Source organism: Mobula hypostoma, chromosome 13, assembly GCF_963921235.1.
Source record: "Mobula hypostoma chromosome 13, sMobHyp1.1, whole genome shotgun sequence".
Lineage (NCBI taxonomy): Eukaryota > Metazoa > Chordata > Chondrichthyes > Myliobatiformes > Myliobatidae > Mobula > Mobula hypostoma.
Genome location: NC_086109.1, coordinates 45392753 through 45414617, shown reverse-complemented (window position 1 = coordinate 45414617; position 21865 = coordinate 45392753). Strand labels below are relative to the sequence as shown.

Here is a 21865-nt window from a genome sequence, read left to right as displayed (position 1 = left end):
AGTGACGCTGTTTCTGTTTATAAATTTGAACGATCCCATCTGAAAACCTGCGTGTGCACGGAGAGTATCTAATACATATTAATAAGGTAGGCTGCCTTCCCGTCATTCGTATATAGTGTACCAGTGTTTGGTTTGGAACAAAACAGAACCTGGGGCCGGTGTAACAAGACGCCATGCATGTCCATCAGTGTGGTCGCGTGAAACACACAGAATAAGGGGGAAAAAAAATCGCTCGTGGGCCGGATAAGCATAGTATCTCAATACTTGCTCACTGGCCAGTCAAAATACCTTTGCCTAGGTTGCCTACCCCTGTCTTAAAAGCATGAAACAAGAGGTCATTACTATCTAATGGAGAACATTATTAACTGTGCATATAGTTTTTCTGCACTTAGAATGCAAGAAAAACAAATGGTAACAGGTTGTCCCCGTGCCTGCTGTGATACTCAAATGGGTCATAGCTAATCCTTTTTCTCAGTGCCACTTTCCGACACCAACCACATAACCTGTGATTCTCTTTGCTTATCTTTGTAAGTTATGAAAGGAATGAGCAGTTTCCTTGTAAAAAAAAATACACCTCTGTAACAGAAAGGAAAGGGTTAAGGTTTTATGTGGTAATAGTCTTGCATGGAACATTGAATAGTAGAGCACAGTACAGGCCCTTTGACCCACAATGTTGTGCCGACCCTCAAACCCTGCCTCCCATATAACCACCAACTGAAATTCCTCCATATACCTGTGTAGTAGTCTCTTAAATTTCACTATTGTATCTGCCTCCACCACTGACTCAGGCAGTGCATTCCACGTACCAACCACTCTCTGAGTAAAAAACCTCCTCTAATATCGCCCTTGAACTTCCCACCCCTTACCTTAAAGCCATGTTCTCTTATATTGAGCAGTGATGACCTGGGGAAGAGGCACTGGATGTCCACTCTATCTATTCCTCTTCATATCTTGCATACCTCCATCACGTCTCCTCTCATCCTCCTTCTCTCCAAAGAGTAAAGCCCTAGCTCCCTTAATCTCTGATCATAATGCATACTCTCTAAACCAGGCAGCATCCTGGTAAATCTCCTCTGTACCCTTTCCAATGCTTCCACATCCTTCCTATACTGAGGCAACCAGAACTGGACACAGTACTCCAATTGTGGCCTAACCAGAGTTTTATAGAGCTGCATCATTACCTTGTGACTCTTAAACTCTATCCCTTGACTTATGAAAGCTAACACCCCATAAGCTTTCTTAACTACCCTATCTACCTGTGAGGCAACTTTCAGAGATCTGCAGACATGTACCCCCAGATCCCTCTGCTTCTCCACACTACCAAGTATCCTGCCATTTACTTTGTACTCTGCCTTGGAGTTTGTCCTTCCAAAGTGTACCACCTCACACTTCTCCGGGTTGAACTCCATCTGCCACCTCTCAGCCCACTTCTGCATCCTAACAATGTCTCTCTGCAATCTTCAACAATCCTCTACACTATCTACAACACCACCAACCTTTGTGTCATCTGCAAACTTGCCAACCCACCCTTTTACCCCCACATCCAGGTCGTTAATAAAAATCATGAGAAGTAGAAGTCCTAGATCCGATCCTTGTGGGACACCACTAGTCACAATCCTCCAATCTGAATGTACTCCCTCCACCACGACCCTCTACCTTCTGCAGGCAAGCCAATTCTGAATCCACCTGGCCAAACTTCCCTGGATCCCATGCCTTCTGACTTTCTGAATAAGCCTACCATGTGGAACCTTGTCAAATGCCTTACTAAAATCCATGTAGATCACATCCATTGCACTACCCTCATCTATATGCCTGGTCACCTCCTCGAGGAACTCTATCAGGCTTGTTAGACATGATCTGCCCTTCACAAAGCCATGCTGACTGTCCCTGATCAGACCATGATTCTCTAAATGCCCATAGATCCTATCTCTAAGAATCTTTTCCAACAGCTTTCCCACCACAGACGTAAGGCTCACTGGTCTATAATTACCTGGACTATCCCTGATACCTTTTTTGAACAAGGAGACAACATTCGCCTCCCTCCAATCCTCCAGTACCATTCCCGAGGACAACAAGGAGGTAAAGATCCTAGCCAGAGGCTCAGCAATCTCTTCCCTCGCCTCATGGAGCAGCCTGGGGAATATTCCGTCAGGCCCCGGGGACTTATCGGTTCTAATATATTTTAAAAGCTCCAACACCTCCTCTCCCTTAATATCAACATGCTCCCGAACATCAACCTCACTCATATTGTCCTCACCGTCATCAAGTTCCCTCTCATTGGTGAATACCGAAGGGAAGTATTCATTGAGGACCTCGCTCACTTCCACAGCCTCGAGGGACATCTTCCCACCTTTATCTTTAATCAGTCCTACCTTCACTCCTGTCATCCTTTAATTCTTCACTTAATTGAAGAATGCCTTGGGGTTCTCCTTTACCCTACTCGCCAAGGCCTTCTCATGCCCCCTTCTTGCTCTCCTCAGCCCCTTCTTAAGCTCCTTTCTTGCTACCCTATATTCCTCAATAGACCCATCTGATCCTTACTTCCTAAACCTCATGTATGCTGCCTTCTTCCACCTGACTAGATTTTACACCTCACTTGTCACCCATGGTTCCTTCGCCATACCATTCTTTATCTTCCTCACTAGGACAAATTTATCCCTAACATCCTGCAAGAGATCCCTAAACATCGACCACATGTTCATAGTACATTTCCCTGCGAAAACATCATCCCAATTCACACCCGCAAGTTCTAGCCTTATAGCCTCATAATTTGCCCTTCCCCAATTAAAAATTTTCCTCTCCTCTCTGATTCCATGATAATGCTAAAGGCCAGGAAGCGGTGGTCACTGTCCCCCAGGTGCTCACCCACTGAGAGATCTGTGACCTGACCTGGTTCGTTACATAATAGTAGATCTAGTATGGCATTCCCCTGTGACATGATGCTTCATACAATGTGCAGAGGAATATCTAGAATACTGTGTCTCTCACTTTTTCCAAGAAGTCAACAAGGTAAGGTCAAATAAAAATTTCAAAGCTGAGGCTGATAGTTTTTATTTTAGTTATTGGTGTAACGGGGTATAGAACCAAAGTAGGTATATGAAAATTATCCACCATCTGAATGGAAGAATATTTTGTTGGGAGTATTGGAGAAGGTGGGTGGAGAATAAGCTAAATAGACTTCTGATGTGATAATCTTCTACCAAATTGTTTGGAAATCCCAATGATTTGGCATCTGGCTCACCAGGCACTCTATTCCCCACTCCTTTTAACATACTTTGCTTCCAGCTTTCCCATTTAAGTTACTAGAGGGTGGTGATGGGAACCTGAGATAAATAAAATGGATTGGGAAAGAAGTCATATAAAAAAAAATGCTTGAAGGTTGGCATTCATTTGTCTCCTTTGACGCAAAAGCACAATTTCACCTCTAATTATTATCCAGCAACACATGCTGTGTGCTGCACTTTGATAGCACTAGCTGGGGTAAAAAACAGACCCTCATTTGATTGAAGTACTTGCTAATGACACAATGAGAGCATCTTCCCTACATACTTACAGCAGTTCGAGAAGTAATATCTATTATTTTCCACCATTATCTTGTTATCTCCACTATTATTTTCTCAAGTCATTTATGAGTGGTAAATAAATGCCAACCTTGTCAGTGAATCTCACATGGTACTGGACCAGAACAGCAGGTTGATGCTTTCAGATAATCTGGAAACGTTCAGCAGGTCAGGCAACGTCTAAGGAAAGAGAAATGGAGTTAACGTTTCAGGTCACTGTCTAGAATAGTTCCTCATACACTCTCTTCACCTGTACCAATGCTGCTGACGGCAAAGGGATTGCGACTTTTAGCAGTAACCCTTATTTCTCTTTCCATAAATGCTGGTTGACATGCTAATCCATTCCAGCATTTTCACATTTATTTCATATTTCCACTATCACTTTATATTGGTGCTTACTATGCGTTATAGGTTCACTGGCACTGTCAAAATCATTGCATGAATGATCGCCAGATCATGGATTTATAACATAGGAGCCAAGGAAGGAGGATACAGCAATAGCAGAAGAGAAAATTGAGGAATTTTAATAAAAGTATACAGTTACTCATGGAGAGGCACTTGGACCAACATCAGATGTGGATAGTGAACCTAAGTGTGGCTGATGTTCAGTAAGCTGTTGAATTCTTAATTCAAAAAACAGCATCCCGTTAACATCAGTTCAGATTAGTGCTTGTTGTTCAAAATCTGCTTTACTATTTATAGCATTGTGACAGATATGTGAAGGAGTGATGAGCTTTAAAGCACTTTACTTCCTCAATTTTGCAGGTTCATGAACGGGCGCATACAGGCGATCGGCCGTACCGATGTGAGCAACCAGGCTGTGGAAAAGCATTTGCAACAGGTAATGTCAGAAGCATGTCCTTTGCAGAAAGTGAGGTTTCATTTGCAGAGAAAGGGAAATAAATGCACTGGAAAAGATGTGTTGGATTAGTCAAGTTGTAAAATATATTTTTGGTTTTGAATATAAGGAAATTGGGGTGTAAATCAATCTACTGTGAAAATATAACCACATAACCAGATAACAATTACAGCACGGAAATAGGCCACCTTGACCCTTCTAGTCCATGCCAAATGCTTACTCTCACCTAGTCTCACCGACCTGCACTCAGCCCATAACCCTCCATTCTTTTCCTGTCCATATAGCTATCCAATTTTACTTTAAATGACAATATGGAACCTGCTTCTACCACTTCTGCTGGAAGCTCGTTCCACACAGCTACCACTCTCTGAGTAAAGAAGTTCCCCCTCATGTTACCCCTAAACTTTTGCCCCCTAACTCTCAAATCATGTCCTCTTGTTTGAATCTCCCCCACTCTCAATGGAAAAAGCCTATCCACGTCAACTCTATCTATCCCCTCATAATTTTAAACACCTCTATCAAGTCCCCCCTCAACCTTTTACGCTCCAAAGAATAAAGACCCAACTTGTTCAACCTTTCTCTGTAACTTAGGTGCTGAAACCCAGGTAACATTCTAGTAAATCTTCTCTGTACTCTCTCTATTTTGTTGACATCTTTCCTATAATTTGGTGACCAGAACTGTACACAATACTTCAAATTTGGCCTTACCAATGCCTTGTTCAATTTTAACATTACATCCCAACTCCTATACTCAGTGCTCTGATTTATAAAGGCCAGCATACCAAAAGCTTTCTTCACCACCCTATCCACATGAGATTCCACGTTCAGGGAACTATGCACCATTATTCCTAGATCCCCCTGTTCTACTGCCCTACCGTTTACCATGTATGCCCTATTTTGATTAGTCCTACCAAAATGTAGCACCTCACATTTATCAGCATTAAACTCCATCTGCCATCTTTCAGCCCACTGTTCTAACTGGCCTAAATCTCTCAGCAAGTTTTGAAAACCTACTTCATTATCCACAACTCCACCTATCTTAGTATCATCTGCATACTTACTAATCCAATTTACCACTCCATCATCCAGATCAATAACGTATATGACAAACAACATTGGACCCAGTACAGATCCCTGAGGCACACCACTAGTCACCGGCCTCCAATTTGACAAACAGTTATCCACCACTACACTCTGGCGTCTCCCATCCAGCCACTGCTGAAACCATTTTACTACTTCAATATTAATACCTAACAATTGAACCTTCCTAACTAACCTTCCGTGTGGAACCTTGTCAAAGGCCTTACTGAAGTCCATATAGACAACATCCACTGCTTTGCCCTCGTCAACTTTCCTAGTAACCTCTTCAAAAAATTCAATAAGGTTTGTCAAACATGACCTTCCATGTACAAATCCATGTTGACTGTTCCTAATCAGACCCTGTCTATCCAGATAATTATATATACCATCTCTAAGAATACTTTCCATCAATTTACCCACCACTGACGTCAAACTCACGGGCCGATAATTGCTAGGTTTACTCTTAGAACCCTTTTTAAACAATGGAACAACATGAGCAATACGCCAATCCTCCGGCACCATCCCCGTTTCTAATGACATTTGAAGTATTTCTGTCAGAGCCTCTGCCATTTCTACAGTAACTTCCCTCAAGGTCCTAGGGAATATCCTGTCAGGACCCAGAGACTTACCCACTGTAATATTCCTTAAAAGCGCCAGTACTTCCTCTTTAATCATCATAGTTTCCATAACTTCCCTACCTGTTTCTCTTACCTTACACAATTCAATATCCTTCTCCTTAGTGAATACCGAAGAAGAGAAATTGTTCAAAATCTCCCCCATCTCTTTTGGTTCCACACATAGCTGTCACTCTGATTCTCTAAGGGATCAAATTTATCCCTCACTATCCTTTTGCTATTAATATAACTGTAGAAACCTTCTGGATTTATTTTCACCTTACTTGCCATTAAGTAGATGGTTCCACACTTTATATTTAGTTAATTTATCTAGCTGCAACCAGACCATCCAGATAAAGAAGAACATTATTTTGCCAAATTGCCACACAATGACTTTCAACATGGTGATATTAGGTTAGTATGAATAGTCTTGATGTTTAGGATGGAAGATGGTCAAGCTGAACAAGATGTGGAAGAGTGGCTTGTATCCACAGAAATATTCCTGATTCAGGAGATCAGGAAACTGACTTAAAAACAGAAAGAAATTAAATTAGTGGGATATTCTAAATATGCATGCATTTCTTTCATCTTTCATGAGGAATATTTTGAGTGTGTTTTCTGGACTTCCTAACACATGATAGCTAAATTCCTCTCTAGTCTGCAATTCTTGTTGCTCGTGAGCTTCATGTTTGTAGTGTATTTCATACATGATGTGATATTAAGTTTTGCGCACTGTTTGCCATCACTGCACATAATTAGCTGTCTCAATAAAGTTATGCATCTTTCACACAGAAGACATGGCTCAAAAAAATCAGAAGGTTGTTACCAGGGCATAAAGTGCTCAGTTGGAATTTTTTTTAATTCCTTCATTTAGCCAATTAAAAATGTTGTGCATGTGGTATAATTTCTAGGCCATTCCCTTTTTAATTTGAGTTTTATTTTTAAATCATTCTTGTATATTTTAATGGTAATTTAATCCAGTTGCAAGAAGTATTCAATAAAATGTAAACAAAATTATAGTTTCTTTGTTCAATTGCAGGTTATGGATTGAAAAGCCATACCAGAACACATACAGGAGAAAAACCATATAAGTGCCCTGAAGACACGTGTAATAAAGCATTCAAAACATCAGGAGACTTACAAAAACATATTAGGACTCACACAGGTAATGTAATGACCCTACAGCACCTTCCTGGAGTATTGTGGATTATAACAGTATATACTTGTTGTTTTGCTATCAGCTGAAACATATAATTTGTTACAACTGTCCGTACTATGCTTAGTCCGGACTGTGTATCCTCAGTCCTGATCTTCCCAGCAACCAAGTGATCAAAATCAAGACCTCAGGTGAGATCAGGGTTCAGTTTGATAGTGAGGCTCCTATTGATGAAAAACTGACCAAAATTCAAATGTACGTAATAACAAGTTAGTGAGAGGGTTGCATTTAGGAATTCTGTCAATTATTATCTTGTGGAGAATGGTAAAGTAAATTGGGGCTAAAGATGGACAAACCCCAGCATCTGATGGCCTGTAGCCAGATGGTTTTAAGAATGTGGCTGCAAAGATGTAAACCCACTGGTTGAAAAATTTGAAAACCTGTATTCTGGGAGGGTACCAGATTAGAAACACAGGCAATATTATTCCTTGTTCACAAAGGGAGGAAGGTTGAAGGCAAGGAGCTTTATCAGTTTAACATCTATTGTTGGCAAGATGCTGGAGTCAATAATCAAAGGTGAAATAATGAAGTGGCCATTGGGTGGGTGGACTAGTGTTCGAGTGGGGAGGCTTTGGTTCATCAGGCTTTGGTGAGAACAGGTTTGGGTGAGGAACATATCTGGTAAGTATCTTCTTCAATCCTTATTCTTCGTCTGTTAGAGCAGTGATGATGGCTCCAGGGGCTGTGTTGTGTTCTCTGTGTGAGATGTGGGAATTCTGGGAGGCCTACAGCCTCCTGGATAACCACATCTGCACCAAGTGCACCGAGCTGCCTCTCCTCAGAGACCGTGTTAAGGAACTGGAGCTGCAGCTCGATGTCCTTTGGCTCATACGGGAGACAGAGGAAGTGAGAGATAGGAGCTACAGGGAGGCAGTCACCCTTATGTTGCAGAAGGCAGGTACCCAGGTGACTGTCAGGAGAGGGAAAGGGAATGGGCAGCCAGTGCAGAGTACCCTGTGGCCGTTCCCCTCAATAATAAGGAAACCGCTTAGGGTACTGTTGGGGGTTGAGGGGACCTACCGGGGGAAGCTGCAGTGACCAGGTCTCTGGCACTGACCCTGGTGCTGTGGCTCAGAAGGGAAGATGGGAGAAGAGGACTACAGTAGTGATAGGGGATTTTATAGTTAGAGGAGTAGACGTGAGATTCTATGGATGTGATAGAGACACCCAGGTGGTATATTGTCTCCCAGGTGCCAGGATCAGAGACATCTCAGATTAAGTCCAAGGCATTCTAAAGGGGGAGGGTGAGCAGCCAGTAGTCTTGGTATGTATTAGCACCAATGACGTGGGTAGGAAAAGGGAGGAGGTCCTGAAGAGAGAATTTAGGTTGCTAGATAGAAAGCTGTAAAGCAGGATCTCCAAGGTAATAATCTCTGGATTACTGCCTGTCCATGCACCAGTGAAGGTGAGAATAGGATGACTGGGCAGATGAATGTGTGGCTGAACTTTCACATTTCTGGATCTCTTCTGGGTAAGGTATGACCTGTACAAAAAGGACAGGTTACATCTGAACTTGATGGGGACCAATATCCTTGTCGGCAGGGCTGCTACAGATGTTGGTGAGAGTTTAAACAAATTTATCAGGGGGAGGGTGGAAACCGGAGTGATAGGGCTGAAGATGGGGCAGTCGGTATTTAAGCAGATGCAGTGTGTAGTGAACCTGTTAGGAAGGACAGGCAGATAGGTGTTAGGGAAAAATAGCAGTCAGTGGGATGAGTTGCAGTGTAACGTGGAACAAAATTGAAAAAGGTAACAAATACAGGTGTTATATTTGAATGCACGCAGTATATGAAGTAAGTCAGATGATCTTGTAGCACAGTTAGAGATTGGCTGGTATGACGTTCTAGGCATCGCTGAGTCGTGGCTGAAAGCTTATAATTGGGAGCTTAACATCCAAGGATACACATTATATTGAAAGGACAGAAAGGTAGGCAAAGACAGTGGTGTTATTCTGTTGGTAAAAAATTAGTAGTCAGATTGTGCTCCCTCCCACACACAAACAGCATCAACCCTCCTCCCTCCCCCTTCCCCAAATTATTCTCACATAAAGCATCAGCATTCCCATCACCCACCATGCAAGCAGCAGCAAAGCCCCCCAAAGAGAGACCATGGTCTACAGTCCCTCAAAAAGTAGCTGTTTGCTCCAACATTTTGACTTCCCACAGGTTCTCTCTCTCACTGGCAAGGGAGAGACAGCTATCTCTCCTTCCACAGCGACAGGGTAGACAACAATTGCTCTTTTAATGTTACAGTCAATCTGAAGCATTGCTTTTTTAATTCGAGTTCCCCGACTCGAGAATAGGCAAATCGATTACTGAGTGCAGAGCCTTCCGACAGCTGCCTTCGCTGTCTTTGATGTACCGGCTCGCTGGCGAGAATTTGTGTCCACAGGGCCACTCAGGCCCCAAAGATGCCTGACTTCAGGCCAAACCTGGACATGCCGAAATGCAGCCAATCGCTGAGCTCCAGGAACGGCAACACTGTAGATCAAAGTTCCCGATAGGACCCCAGCCACCCAGAAAAGGAAAATAGAGACATTAGAGCAGGAAGAATTTAACTGTTTCGCTGATAACCTGGGAGAGAGAAGTCAGCCTTTGGTGCCACCAGTCTTCACTGTGGAAGCCACTAGCAGTGTGCCAGAAGTTTGAGAGTGTCAGGGGGCAGAAGTGGGTGCAGTTGCTATTACTAGGGAGGTGGTGCTTGGAAAACTGAAAGGTCTGAAGGTAGATAAGTCACTTGGACCAGATGGACTACTCCCCAGGGTTCTGAAAGAAGCAGCTGAAGAGAATGTGGAGGCATTTTAATGATCTTTTAAGTATCGCTAGACTAGATGTTGAATACTTCTGGAGGGCTGGAAAATTGTAAATGTCACTCCACTCTTTAAGAAGGGAGAAGGCAGAAAAAAGGGAATTAATTATAGGCCAGTTCGCCTGCCCTCAGTAGTTGGCATGATACTGGAGCTGATTATTAAGAATTGGGTCTCAGGGGAGGGGGGAGAGTTGATGCTGCTTGTGTGTGGGAGGGTGCAGGGGACTTTGGGGTTCTTGCGTCTTTTTTCTGTCATTCATTCTTTGGGGGTTTTTCTTCTGTTTCGAGAATGTCTGTGGAGAGACACATAATAAAATAGGCTAAAGTCAGCATTTTTCCGTAAGGGAAAATCTTGGCTGATGAATGTTGGAATTCTTTGAGGAAATAACAAGCAAGATAGTCAAAGGGGAACTGGTGGATGTTGTGAACTTGGATTTTGAGGAAGCTTTTGACAAGGTGATGTACATGAGGCTGCTTAATGAGATAGGAGCCCATGGCATCACTGAAAGATACTAGCATGAATAGAGGACTGGCTGATTGGCAGGAAGCAAAGAGTGGGAATAAAGGGAGCCTTTTCTGGCTGGCTGCCGATAACTCATGGTCCTTATGGATGGGTCAGCGTTAGGACTGCTTTTTTTTTACATCGTATGTCAATGATTTGGATAATGGAATTGATGGCTTCGAGGCCAAGTTTGCGGCTTATATGAAGATATGTGGAGGGGTTGATAGTGTTGAGAAACCAGGGTGTCTACGGAAGGACTTAAACAGATTGGGGGAATGGGCAAAGAAATGGCAAAGATGGAATACAATATTGAGATGTGTATGGCCATGCACTTTGGTAGAAGGAATAAAAATGTAAGCTGTTTTCTAAACAGTGAGAAAATTCAAAAATCTGAGGTGCAAATGAACTTGAGAATCCTTCTGTAGAATTCCCTAAAGGTTAACTTTTGGGTCGAATTGGTGGTGAGGAAGGCAAATGCAGTGTTGGTATTCATTTCATGAGGACTAGAATGTAAAAGCAAGGATATATTGCTGAGACTTTATAAGGCACAGGTGAGGCCTCACTTGGTGTATTGTGAACAGTTTTGGCCCCCTTATCGAAGAAAGAATATGCTGATATTGGAGAAGGTTCAGAGGAGGTTCACAAGAATGATTTTGGGAATGAAGGGGTTATCGTATGAGGAGCATTTGATGGCTCTTGGCTGGACTCACTGGAATTTAGAAGAATAAGGGGAGATCTCATTGAAACTCACCAATTTTGAAAGGCCTAAATAAAGTGGATGTGGAGAGGATGTTTCCTATCATGGCGGGAGTCTATGACCAGAGGACGCAGCCTCTGAATAGAGAGATGTCCATTTAGAACGGGGATGAGGAGGAATTTCTTTAGCCAGAGGTTGGTGAATCTGTGGAATTCATTACCGCAGGTGCCTGTGGAGGACAGGTCATTGAGGCGGAGTTTGATAGGTTCTTGATTAGCCAGGGCTTGAAAGGTAACAGAAAGAAGACAGGATGATGAGGTTGAGAGGGAAAATGGATCAGCTGTGATGAAATGGCAGAGAATCCTTAACGGGCCGAATGGCCTGATCCTGCTCTGTGTTGTATGGTCTTGTCTTTAAGGTAGTAATTGAGGATTATGGAAAACTGGTATATTAGAGGAGTTGATGCCAACAGAGTTCAGCCATGATCATATTGAATAATGGAGCAGGCTTATATCATGCTGAATAAAGGGCCTGCTGGTCTATTTTCTTATGTTTTCGTGATTTGATTTGTGAATTTACTCGTTGAATCAAAGATGTGCGGCAATATTCAAAGGGTCTTGCTTTAAATTTCTTTTCTGAATAATATTGTATCTGTTTTTCAACAGGCGAAAGACCTTTCAAGTGTCCATTTGAGGGATGTGGCCGTTCTTTTACTACTTCAAATATACGTAAAGTTCACATCAGAACGCATACAGGAGAGAGGCCGTACATCTGCTGTGAACCAGGCTGTGGTCGAGGGTTTGCCAGTGCTACTAATTACAAGAACCACATGAGAATTCACACAGGTAATTTGCAAAGCTGAGCACTAGTAAATGAAGCTAAAGTAATATATAATATACATATTCTGAGGCTGTGTCCTCTGGTCATAGACTCTTCCCCTGCCCCCCCAACCCCCGCCAACTATAGGAAACATCCTCTCCACATCCACTTTATTTAGGCCTTTCAACATTCGGTAGGTTTCAATGAGATCTCCCCTTATTCTTCTAAATTCCAGTGAGTCCAGGCCCAGAGCCATCAAGCCATCAAATGTTTCTCATTGAAAAATGGTTTTGCAGTTTTACTAGAACTAGCGGAGAAAATTCCAGGACATATACTGGCTTATTTTAATCCTAATTTTGCAGAACACAGTGTCTTAGCCCAAAAAGGTTTTTGAGGCATATTTTGTATCCTTGTTTCATGTGAAAAGACAATGCTTTTGATTCAATGTGAACATCATATTTTTAAGGACTTCATGGCTCGGATTTTGTGGTCAGTGATAACACGAGCTTGCTGATAAGTTCTCTTACATGTTCAAATTCCCTGTCAAGAATTTCTTTAAGGAAAAAGCTGGCAAATATCAGGACCTACAAATCCTGTGATCTGACAGAATGTGCAGGAAATGGGATTGAGAAGGGGCAGAATGAATCTTGCTTATGAAACAGCCAAAATATTCATAATCTATTGAGCCTTGTCCCCTCCTGTTTAGCTGACATAGAATAAACTAACATTCAGCAGCTGTCAAAAACTTATTAGAGCAATTTTTTTGAATAAAATTGAATTTTAAAAAAGCCACAGACATTTAAATAACTTTAAATAAATACAATGAATCTAAACGAACTGATACCCGCTATTCATCATCTGATGAATGAATGCCCCTCTGCTGGTCTAGCTGGCATGAATGACAAGGTCAGAATTGCAGGGTTAAGTCCAACACGTAAAAATATTGATTGCCATCATGGATATTCACAGAAACTTTGTTCTGGTAATGAGCATATTGTTAATTGACTATTATTTAAATATGAGGGCATTTTATAGGATTATTGTGCCAACATAAACACCACTGAAGCCAGAGCAAATGTTTGAGATGTAAACACTATTGCACTTTCAACCAGATAATGTAAGTAGTTCAGATTCAGAATCAGGTCTATTATTGTCTTGTAGGATATGAAATTTGTTGTTTTGTGGCAGCAGTGCAGTGCACAGACATAAACAATAAAATTACAAAATAAATAGTTCAAAAAGATAGGAATAATGAGGTAGTGTTTAGGAGCCATGTTTCCTCCTCTTTTTGAGATAGTCTAATCCCATTATTCTCATTCCAGTGTCAGACATAAATTGGTTATGTATGATTGCCAATAATGTCCAGAGCCAATACCAGGTGTGTGATTTCTTTCTCCTGGATTCAGTGCTGAAAGCAGTTTAATGATTTCACAAGTTCATGTAAATTCAGTGTGCTTTCAATTACCTTCTATGTATTACACCAGCAATATCAATCTACCCTTTCAACTCTGCTCCGAACCCCCAAACACCCTTTTCCTTGCAGTTCTGCCCATGCATTTCCTAACTTCCGTATCTGTAGTCACTACTCCTATTCAACCACATCCTTATGTATTTTTGTCCCTTGCCCTCACTGTCACCATAAACAAAAGTTTCTTCTGATATATTCATTTCATATCCTGACTGTGGCTTATAGTTTTCTTTGATACCACAGTGCAGTAATGGGCAGGATCTCGAGAGGACAGAAAACTGGATGCAATATTATCAGCGTAATTTGGAGGGTCTTGGCAATGAACATTTATTTTTCAAGACTAATAATTAAGCTATATACAGTTTGCTTTAATTCTGTAACAATGCTTCAGTGATATGAGCAATTTGACACATTACAACATATTGTAGCGATGTGCTACACACAGCGCTAGAATAACCACACGGAGTCGGTGAGTTGGAGTTGCGATGAAAGAGGTTTATTCAAACTTCGTGGTCCGCTTTTAAAGCCTTCCCGTTCCCGCCCTTTTTGCTGCCCGCCCTCTGCCTGTGCGCGCTGTTTCGTGAGCCGGTTCGTGGGTGTCAGAAAGTGGGTCGCCACATAACCCCCCCCCCCAGAACCGGTGATACCTCCCCCAATGTCCACAGTCTGGATCGGCCTCTGTTTGGGAGGTCTGCCCCTGCACCGCGGTGCCTGAGCCTGGACCGGTTGCGCCAAGTCCACATGGGCCGGTTTGAGTCGGTCCACCGTGAAAACCTCCTCTCTCCCCCCAATGTCCAGCACGAATGTGGACCCGTTGTTGCTGATCACCTTAAACGGCCCCTCGTAGGGCCGCTGTAGCGGTGCCCGGTGTCCGCCCCGTCGTACAAAAAGAAACTTACAGTTCTGCAGGTCTTTGGGTACGCAGGTCGGGCTCTGTCCATGCTGTGAAGTGGGTATGGGGGCCAGGTTACCGAGCCTCTCCCGTAGTCTGTCCAGGACTGCTGTGGGTTCTTCCTCTTGCCTCCTTGGGGCTGGTATGAACTCTCCTGGGACGACCAGGGGCGCGCCGTACACCAACTCGGCCGACGAGGTGTGTAGATCCTCTTTGGGCGCCGTACGGATTCCCAGCAGGACCCAGGGAAGTTCGTCCACCCAGTTAGGCCCCTCCAGGCGGGCCATGAGAGCCGATTTCAGGTGACGGTGGAAGCGCTCCACTAGTCCATTCAACTGTGGGTGGTAGGCAGTTGTGTGGTGTAGCTGTGTTCCTAAAAGTCTGGCCATAGCCGACCACAGGCTGGAGGTGAACTGGGCGCCCTTGTCGGAGGTAATGTGGGCTGGTACCCCAAAGTGTGCTACCCAGGTTGCGATCAGTGCTCGGGCGCAGGATTCGGAGGTGGTGTCGCTGAGCGGGACTGCCTCTGGCCATCTGGTGAACCGGTCTATCATAGTTAGGAGGTACCGCGCTCCTCGTGACACTGGCAGGGGCCCCACGATATCCACATGGATGTGGTCGAACCTCCGGCGGGTGGGTTCGAACCGCTGCGGTGGAACCTTGGTGTGCCGCTGCACCTTGGCCGTTTGGTACTGCATACACGTTTTGGCCCATTCACTGACCTGTTTACGAAGTCCATGCCACACGAACCTGTTGGAGACCAGCCGGACAGTTGTCCTGATGGAGGGGTGCGCTAAGTTGTGAATGGATTCGAACACCCGCCGGCGCCAGGCTGCTGGGACGATGGGGCGGGGTTGGCCAGTAGCTACGTCACATAGTAGGGTCCTCTCACCTGGGCCTACGGGGAGGTCTTGGAGCTGCAAACCGGAGACTGCAGTCCTGTAACTGGGGATCTCAGCGTCTGCCTGCTGTGCCTCTGCCAGCGCTGCATAGTCCACCCCCTGGGACAGGGCCTGTATGGTAGGTCTGGAAAGTGCGTCTGCCACGACATTGTTCTTTCCAGAGACATGCCGGATGTCCGTCGTGTACTCAGAGATGTAGGACAGATGTCGCTGCTGGCGGGACGACCAGGGGTCGGACACCTTAGTGAACGCAAAGGTAAGCGGTTTGTGGTCTGTGAACGCGGTGAAGGGCCTACCTTCTAAGAAGTACCTGAAATGCCGGATTGCCAGGTATAGTGTCAATAGCTCCCGGTCGAAAGCACTGTATTTGAGTTTGGGTGGTCGTAGGTGTTTGCTGAAGAACGCCAGGGGTTGCCAACGACCCTTGATGAGTTGTTCCAGCACTCCACCGACTGCTGTGTTGGATGCGTCCACCGTGAGGGCAGTAGGAACGTCCGTTCTGGGGTGCACTAGCATCGCGGCGTTTGCCAAGGCTTCTTTGGTTTTAACGAAAGCGGTTGCGGCCTCTTCGTTCCAGGTAATGTCCTTGCCCTTACCCGACATTAGAGTGAACAAGGGGCGCATGGTTCGGGCTGCTGAGGGGAGGAAACGGTGGTAGAAATTCACCATACCCACGAATTCCTGCAAGCCTTTGATTGTGTTGGGTCGGGGGAAGTGGCGGACCGCGTCTACCTTGGGCAGCGGGGTTGCCCCGTCTTTAGTAATCCTGTGGCCCAGGAAGTCGATGGTGTCGAGTCCGAACTGGCATTTGGCTGGATTGATTGTAAGGCCGAATTCACTCAGGCGGGAGTAGAGCTGGCGGAGGTGGGACAGATGCTCCTGCCGACTACTGCTGGCTATGAGGATGTCGTCCAAATAGATGAATGCAAAGTCCAGGCCGCGTCCCGCCGCGTCCCACCGCGTCCGTTAGCCGCTGGAAAGTATGTGCGGCGTTCTTTAGACCAAACGGCATTCGGAGGAATTCGAAAAGTCCGAACGGGGTGATAAGTGCTGTTTTGGGGATGTCGTCCGGATGTACAGGGATTTGATGGTATCCCTGGACGAGGTCTACCTTGGAAAATATCCTTGTGCCGTGTAGGTTTGCTGCGAAGTCTTGAATGTGCGGCACAGGGTAGCGGTCTGGCGTTGTAGCCTCGTTCAGTCTGCGGTAGTCACCGCATGGTCTCCAGCCCCCCGTTGCCTTGGGCACCATGTGAAGAGGGGAGGCCCATGGGCTGTCGGACCGTCGTATGATCCCTAATTCCTCCATCTTCTTGAACTCCTCCTTCGCCAGTCGGAGCTTGTCCGGGGGAAGCCTTCGAGCACGGGCGTGGAGGAGTGGTCCCTGGGTCGGGATGTGGTGCTGTACTCCGTGTCTGGGCATGGCTGCCGTGAACTGCGGTGTCAGTACTGATGGGAAATCCGCCAGGACCCTGGTGAATTCATCGTCGGACAGCGTGATGGAGTCCAGGTGTGGGGCTGGCAACTGTGCTTCACCCAGGGAGAACGTTTGAAAAGTCTTGGCGTGTACTAATTGCTTCCCTTGCAAGTCGACCAGCAGGCTGTGGGCTCGTAGAAAATCTGCCCCCAGCAGTGGTTGGGCCACGGTGGCCAGTGTGAAGTCCCACGTGAACCGGCTGGAGCTGAACTGTAGCCGCACCGTGCGGGTGCCGTAGGTTCGTATCGTGCTGCCATTAGCGGCCCTCAGGGTGGGTCCCGGTTCTCTGTTGCGGGTGTCGTAACTCGTTGGAGGTAAGACGCTGATCTCCGCTCCGGTGTCGACCAAAAAGCGGCGTCTCGACTGCTTGTCCCAGACGTACAGGAGGCTGTCCTGATGGCCAGCTGCCGTAGCGATTGGCAGCGGCTGGGCCTTGGCGTTTCCCGGGAATTTGCAGGGCGGTCTGCAGCGGCGGGCCTCCGTGCCCCACCGCTGGTGGTAGAAACACCATTGTTCGTTGGGCTCCTCACTCCCGTCGCCGGGTTTTGTAGGCTCTGCTGCCGGGCCCGGTCTGGTCTGTCGTTGGGCAAGCGGCTTGGTGATCTGTGCGACGGATGCCCCTCTCTCTTTCCTGGCATTCCACAGCACATCTGCTCGGGCCGCCACCTCCCGGGGTTTGCTGAAATCTGCGTCGGACAGCAGCAGGCATATGTCCTCGGGCAGTTGCTCTAGGAACGCCTGCTCAAACATGAGGCAGGGTTTGTGTCCTTCAGCCAGGGCCAGCATCTCGTTCATTAATGCTGACGGCGGCCTGTCTCCCAAACCATCCAGGTGCATTAAGCGGCATGCTCGTTCGCGCCGTGAGAGTCCGGAAGTCCTTATGAGCAGGGCTTTGAATGCTGTGTATTTGCCGTCCTCCGGGGCGACTGTATAAACTCCTCAACTTGTGCAGCAGTCTCCTGGTCGAGGGAGCTCAGCACGTAGTAGTAGCGAGTGGACTCCGAGGTTATCTGCCAAATGTGGAATTGTGCTTCTGCTTGTTCGAACCATAAATGGGGTCGCAGCGTCCAGAAGCTTGGCAGTTTTAACGAAACTGAGTGAACAGATGCAGCGTCGGTCATCTCTGGTCCAAATATCGTTTGGGCCGTCGGGGTCACCAATTGTAGCGATGTGCTACACACAGCGCTAGAATAACCACACGGAGTCGGTGAGTTGGAGTTGCGATGAAAGAGGTTTATTCAAACTTCGCCGTCCGCTTTTAAAGCCTTCCCGTTCCGGCCCTTTTTGCTGCCCGCCCTCTGCCTGCGCGCGCTGTTTCGTGAGCCGGTTCGTGGGTGTCAGAAAGTGGGTCGCCACAATATAATAATAAAAATGTGGTTTAGTTGTAAGAAAGATAGAAATAAAGATTGTGGTATGGTTGTGGTATGGAAAGTTGATATGTTGTCTGACTGATTTATCCACAGGAGAGAAACCTTATGTTTGTACAGTACCAGGCTGTGGGAAATGTTTCACAGAATACTCAAGCCTATATAAGCACCATGTGGTCCACACACATTCCAAGCCATATAACTGCAACCACTGTGGAAAGACATACCGACAGACTTCTACGCTAGCTACGCATAAACGTACTGCACATGGTGACATGGAAGCAACGGAGGAAAGTGAGCAGGCCCTGTTTGAGCAACAACAGCAAGGTAGGTTCCTGAGGCACAGTGTAAGCAGTCTCTTTGGTAGTAGGTTTCCCTTTTCAGGAATCTTCCTTTGAAGTGGTCTTTTAATTGTAATGATGAGTTGTCTTATAATCTGTTCCACAATCTGTGATCTCCTTCTGTCAGGCAGAAGGTACTTCAGTATAAGAACAAAGACTATTAAACTGGGTAACAGCTTCTCTCCCTCAGCTGTGGAACTTCTGAACACCCTGCTACCACTCTAACTTACTAAACGCCACTGGTGTTTAGGACAGTAATGAAGGTCCTTTATCTCTGGTGGTGTTTAGGGCTTCCTTCATTGTGCAAGTAGATTCCTCTCAGTTTTCACTTCTGTCAGTCATGCAAGGCCTGGACGGAGTGTCGAATGCCATCGCAGTCAGAGGTAGAAGGATTCTTCATTGCAGTTTCCATATCAATTTTGTTTTACCAGTCAGCCTTGTTAGCCCTGAGCTGGAGGACCAGTGGATCACTCTTAGTTTGGCCTCTACCCTTTGATCTGTTTAGCCCTACCAAGGGATGAGGCTTAAAACCAGCATAGTTCTCCGGGTCATTGAGGCACACAAATCTCCAAACCACGACAAGGTTATTGTCCTCTTGGAGATGCTACCACCCAGTACACATTATTTATGACAGCACCAGTAGCAGTATACAAAGTACTTTTTAAAATCTGTTAAAAGTATTTTAATATGATACATAATTTTTTTTATCATGTTAATACTTTATCTGCTGTATGTGATATTTGTATTGTGTTGTGCACCTTGCTCCTTGAGGGATGTTGTTTCATTGGCTGTATACATGTGTATGATTGCATGACATTAAGCTTGAACTTGAATTTGAGTGTTAAGCACTTCTGAAATATCTAGACTTGTGTTATCCATACATTTATGGTGAATATAAATATTCCCGATTGTTGTTGTTACCTGTGAGACCTGTACTTGGCTCTGATGAAGGGTTGTCAGTGTTAGGGGGGTGATGGTGCTGCAGTCTTGTAGCTCCAGTCTTCCAGTTTCAAAACTGATCTCTAGTGCTCACATGGAGTTTGAGTGTGACTTCTCACTGTACAGCTGCCGCAAAACAACAGATTTCACATTGGATAAAACAGTAATACCAAGCCTGACTCTGATCCTGAATATTCTCCACTTGACTACATGAGCTTCCTACGGATGCTTCCATCTTCGTCAGGTGTGGGTGTTAATAGGTTAATTGGCCACTGGATTTGTCTCTCGTCCAGGTGAGTGGTAGAATTTGGGGGGATCGATTGGAATTTGAGGAGAATAAATTGGGATTAGTGTAGGATTAGGGTGAATGGGTACATGGTGAGCCAAAGAACCTGTTTCTTTGTTGTATAATGTGTTTGAAGGATTACGCCTTGTCTCTGATAATGGCTGTGCACAAGTGTGCAGTAAGGCTTTTAAAATTGTTTAGAAAGTGTCATCTTTTCCTGGCTTGAGGCACCAAGTGGTATTGTGGATAAAGTTCCACCTTTCCTGCAGGCTCATGCATACTCAACAGAGACGGAGAGATAGGGAGAGTTGTGACATGAGAAAGAGATAAGCAGTTCAACATAGAAAAGCTTTGGAGATCAGTTATGGAGGTTGCAGAGGCTGCCAGAAATCTGGGATCATAAGACACTGCCCAAGGAATTGAAAGTATAGAGAGATATAAATCCTGGGGATCTGCACACTTGCATTTTCAGAAATTTTCAACAAGACATTGCACATAATCAAAAGAGGGATTGAAGAATAGACTTCTATGTTGTTTAAAACTGATGACCTTCAAAGCAGAAAGTTGATATTAATAGAAGTGGTCCTGCATGGTGTTGTTTCTGGGATCATGTTAGGACTGCTGCTATTCATTGCCTTTAGTATTTAGATAATATGGATGGCATGATTTCAGATCCAGCATAAGGAAGATGCAGCTGGCAGTTATCATTTAATGGAGTCAAATGGGATGTAGTGTAATGTCATGTGTAAGGCTAATGTTGGCCAGGTAAATCACACATAGGGCAAGTCTGTAGAGCATAACAGAGAAAAATAACGATGCTGAGAAGTCTTTTAAAGAAAAGGTGAAAATTATCTATTTTAAAGCTAATATAACTAATTTGCTTAGTACCAGCCCCTAGTTATGTCTCGTGTAAGATAATGGTGTTGGGTCCTCAGCCACTTCTAATAAAATATTGTAATCAGCTCCTGAAATTTGGTTCCATTCAAATAAAAAGATCAAACTCTCTCTGAAGGAAAGTGAAAGTATCTGATCAAATATATGGAATTTACATCCTTCAGTGTAGACACACATCTCAATTGGCATGGACAAGTCAGGCCAAAGTGTTTGTTTCCATGCTCGATGGCTCTAGCCATGATCTTTAAATACGTTTTGAATGTATGCCCTCATGAGACGTGCTTTATTTGAATTTGTGCTGAATGGCGCTCTAATCCTGTATATTTCATTCTTAGCCACTGTTGTAGAACCTCCATTGAAAAGGTCGCGTATTGCATACCTGTCGGGTGTGGAAGGTGATGGTGGAATTCCTACCCAGGTTACCATGGTAACCCAAGATGGTTTGGGATCTCAGGTAGCACTTATATCGCAGGATGGAACTCAGCAGGTAGGAGAAAGCTTTTAGCTTTAATATCACAAACAAGAGAAAATCTGCAGGCGCTGCAAATCCAAGCAACACACCCAAAATGCTGGAGGAACTCAGCAGGTAAGCAGGGACTCGGCCTGAAACGTCGACTGTACTCTTTCCCATAGATGCTGCCTGGCCTACTGAGTTCGTCCAGCATTTTGTGTGTGTTAGTAGGTTAATTTGTTGTCAGAATCAATATGGAAGACAAATGAATTTTAAAATACTCTTTCTGTTGTTATCAACCCTCTGAATACCCAGTGATTAATCCTACTTTATGGAACCATTGTAAACTCATCTGTTTTTTTTAAAATTTGGATTTTTTTTTATTACTTTGCAGTAACCAATCCCAGATTTTCCTAAAAGAATAACATTGTTAATTACAGGTTAGTCTATCGCATGAAGACTTGCAGGCTCTGGGAACAGCTATCACCATGGTAACTCAGGATGGTACTACAATTGCTGTACCCACACATGAAGGTGACCTCACAGGATCACCAGGTGCTCATACAGTTACCATGGTGACAGCAGATGGTACTGAAACACAGCAGGTATGTCATGCATTACATCATCCATTAAAATGCAGATAATCAGAAATGTTCAAAGTATATTTTGTAATTAAATGCACCATCAACAGTA

General features: G+C 44.8%; 1 protein-coding gene across 5 annotated transcripts in view; it reads left to right on the top strand.

Moving 5' to 3' along the window:
• Nucleotides 1-21865, top strand: part of LOC134355567 (zinc finger protein 76-like) — a 101531-nt gene that overhangs the window by 62987 nt on the left and 16679 nt on the right. For all 5 annotated transcript variants that reach the window (XM_063065613.1, XM_063065610.1, XM_063065611.1 and 2 more), the window contains 6 exons: nucleotides 4326-4401; nucleotides 7153-7278; nucleotides 12002-12181; nucleotides 18358-18588; nucleotides 21057-21208; nucleotides 21613-21777. In XM_063065613.1, the coding sequence (XP_062921683.1) occupies nucleotides 4326-4401; nucleotides 7153-7278; nucleotides 12002-12181; nucleotides 18358-18588; nucleotides 21057-21208; nucleotides 21613-21777 (930 nt within the window). The remainder of the gene's footprint in view (nucleotides 1-4325; nucleotides 4402-7152; nucleotides 7279-12001; nucleotides 12182-18357; nucleotides 18589-21056; nucleotides 21209-21612; nucleotides 21778-21865) is intronic.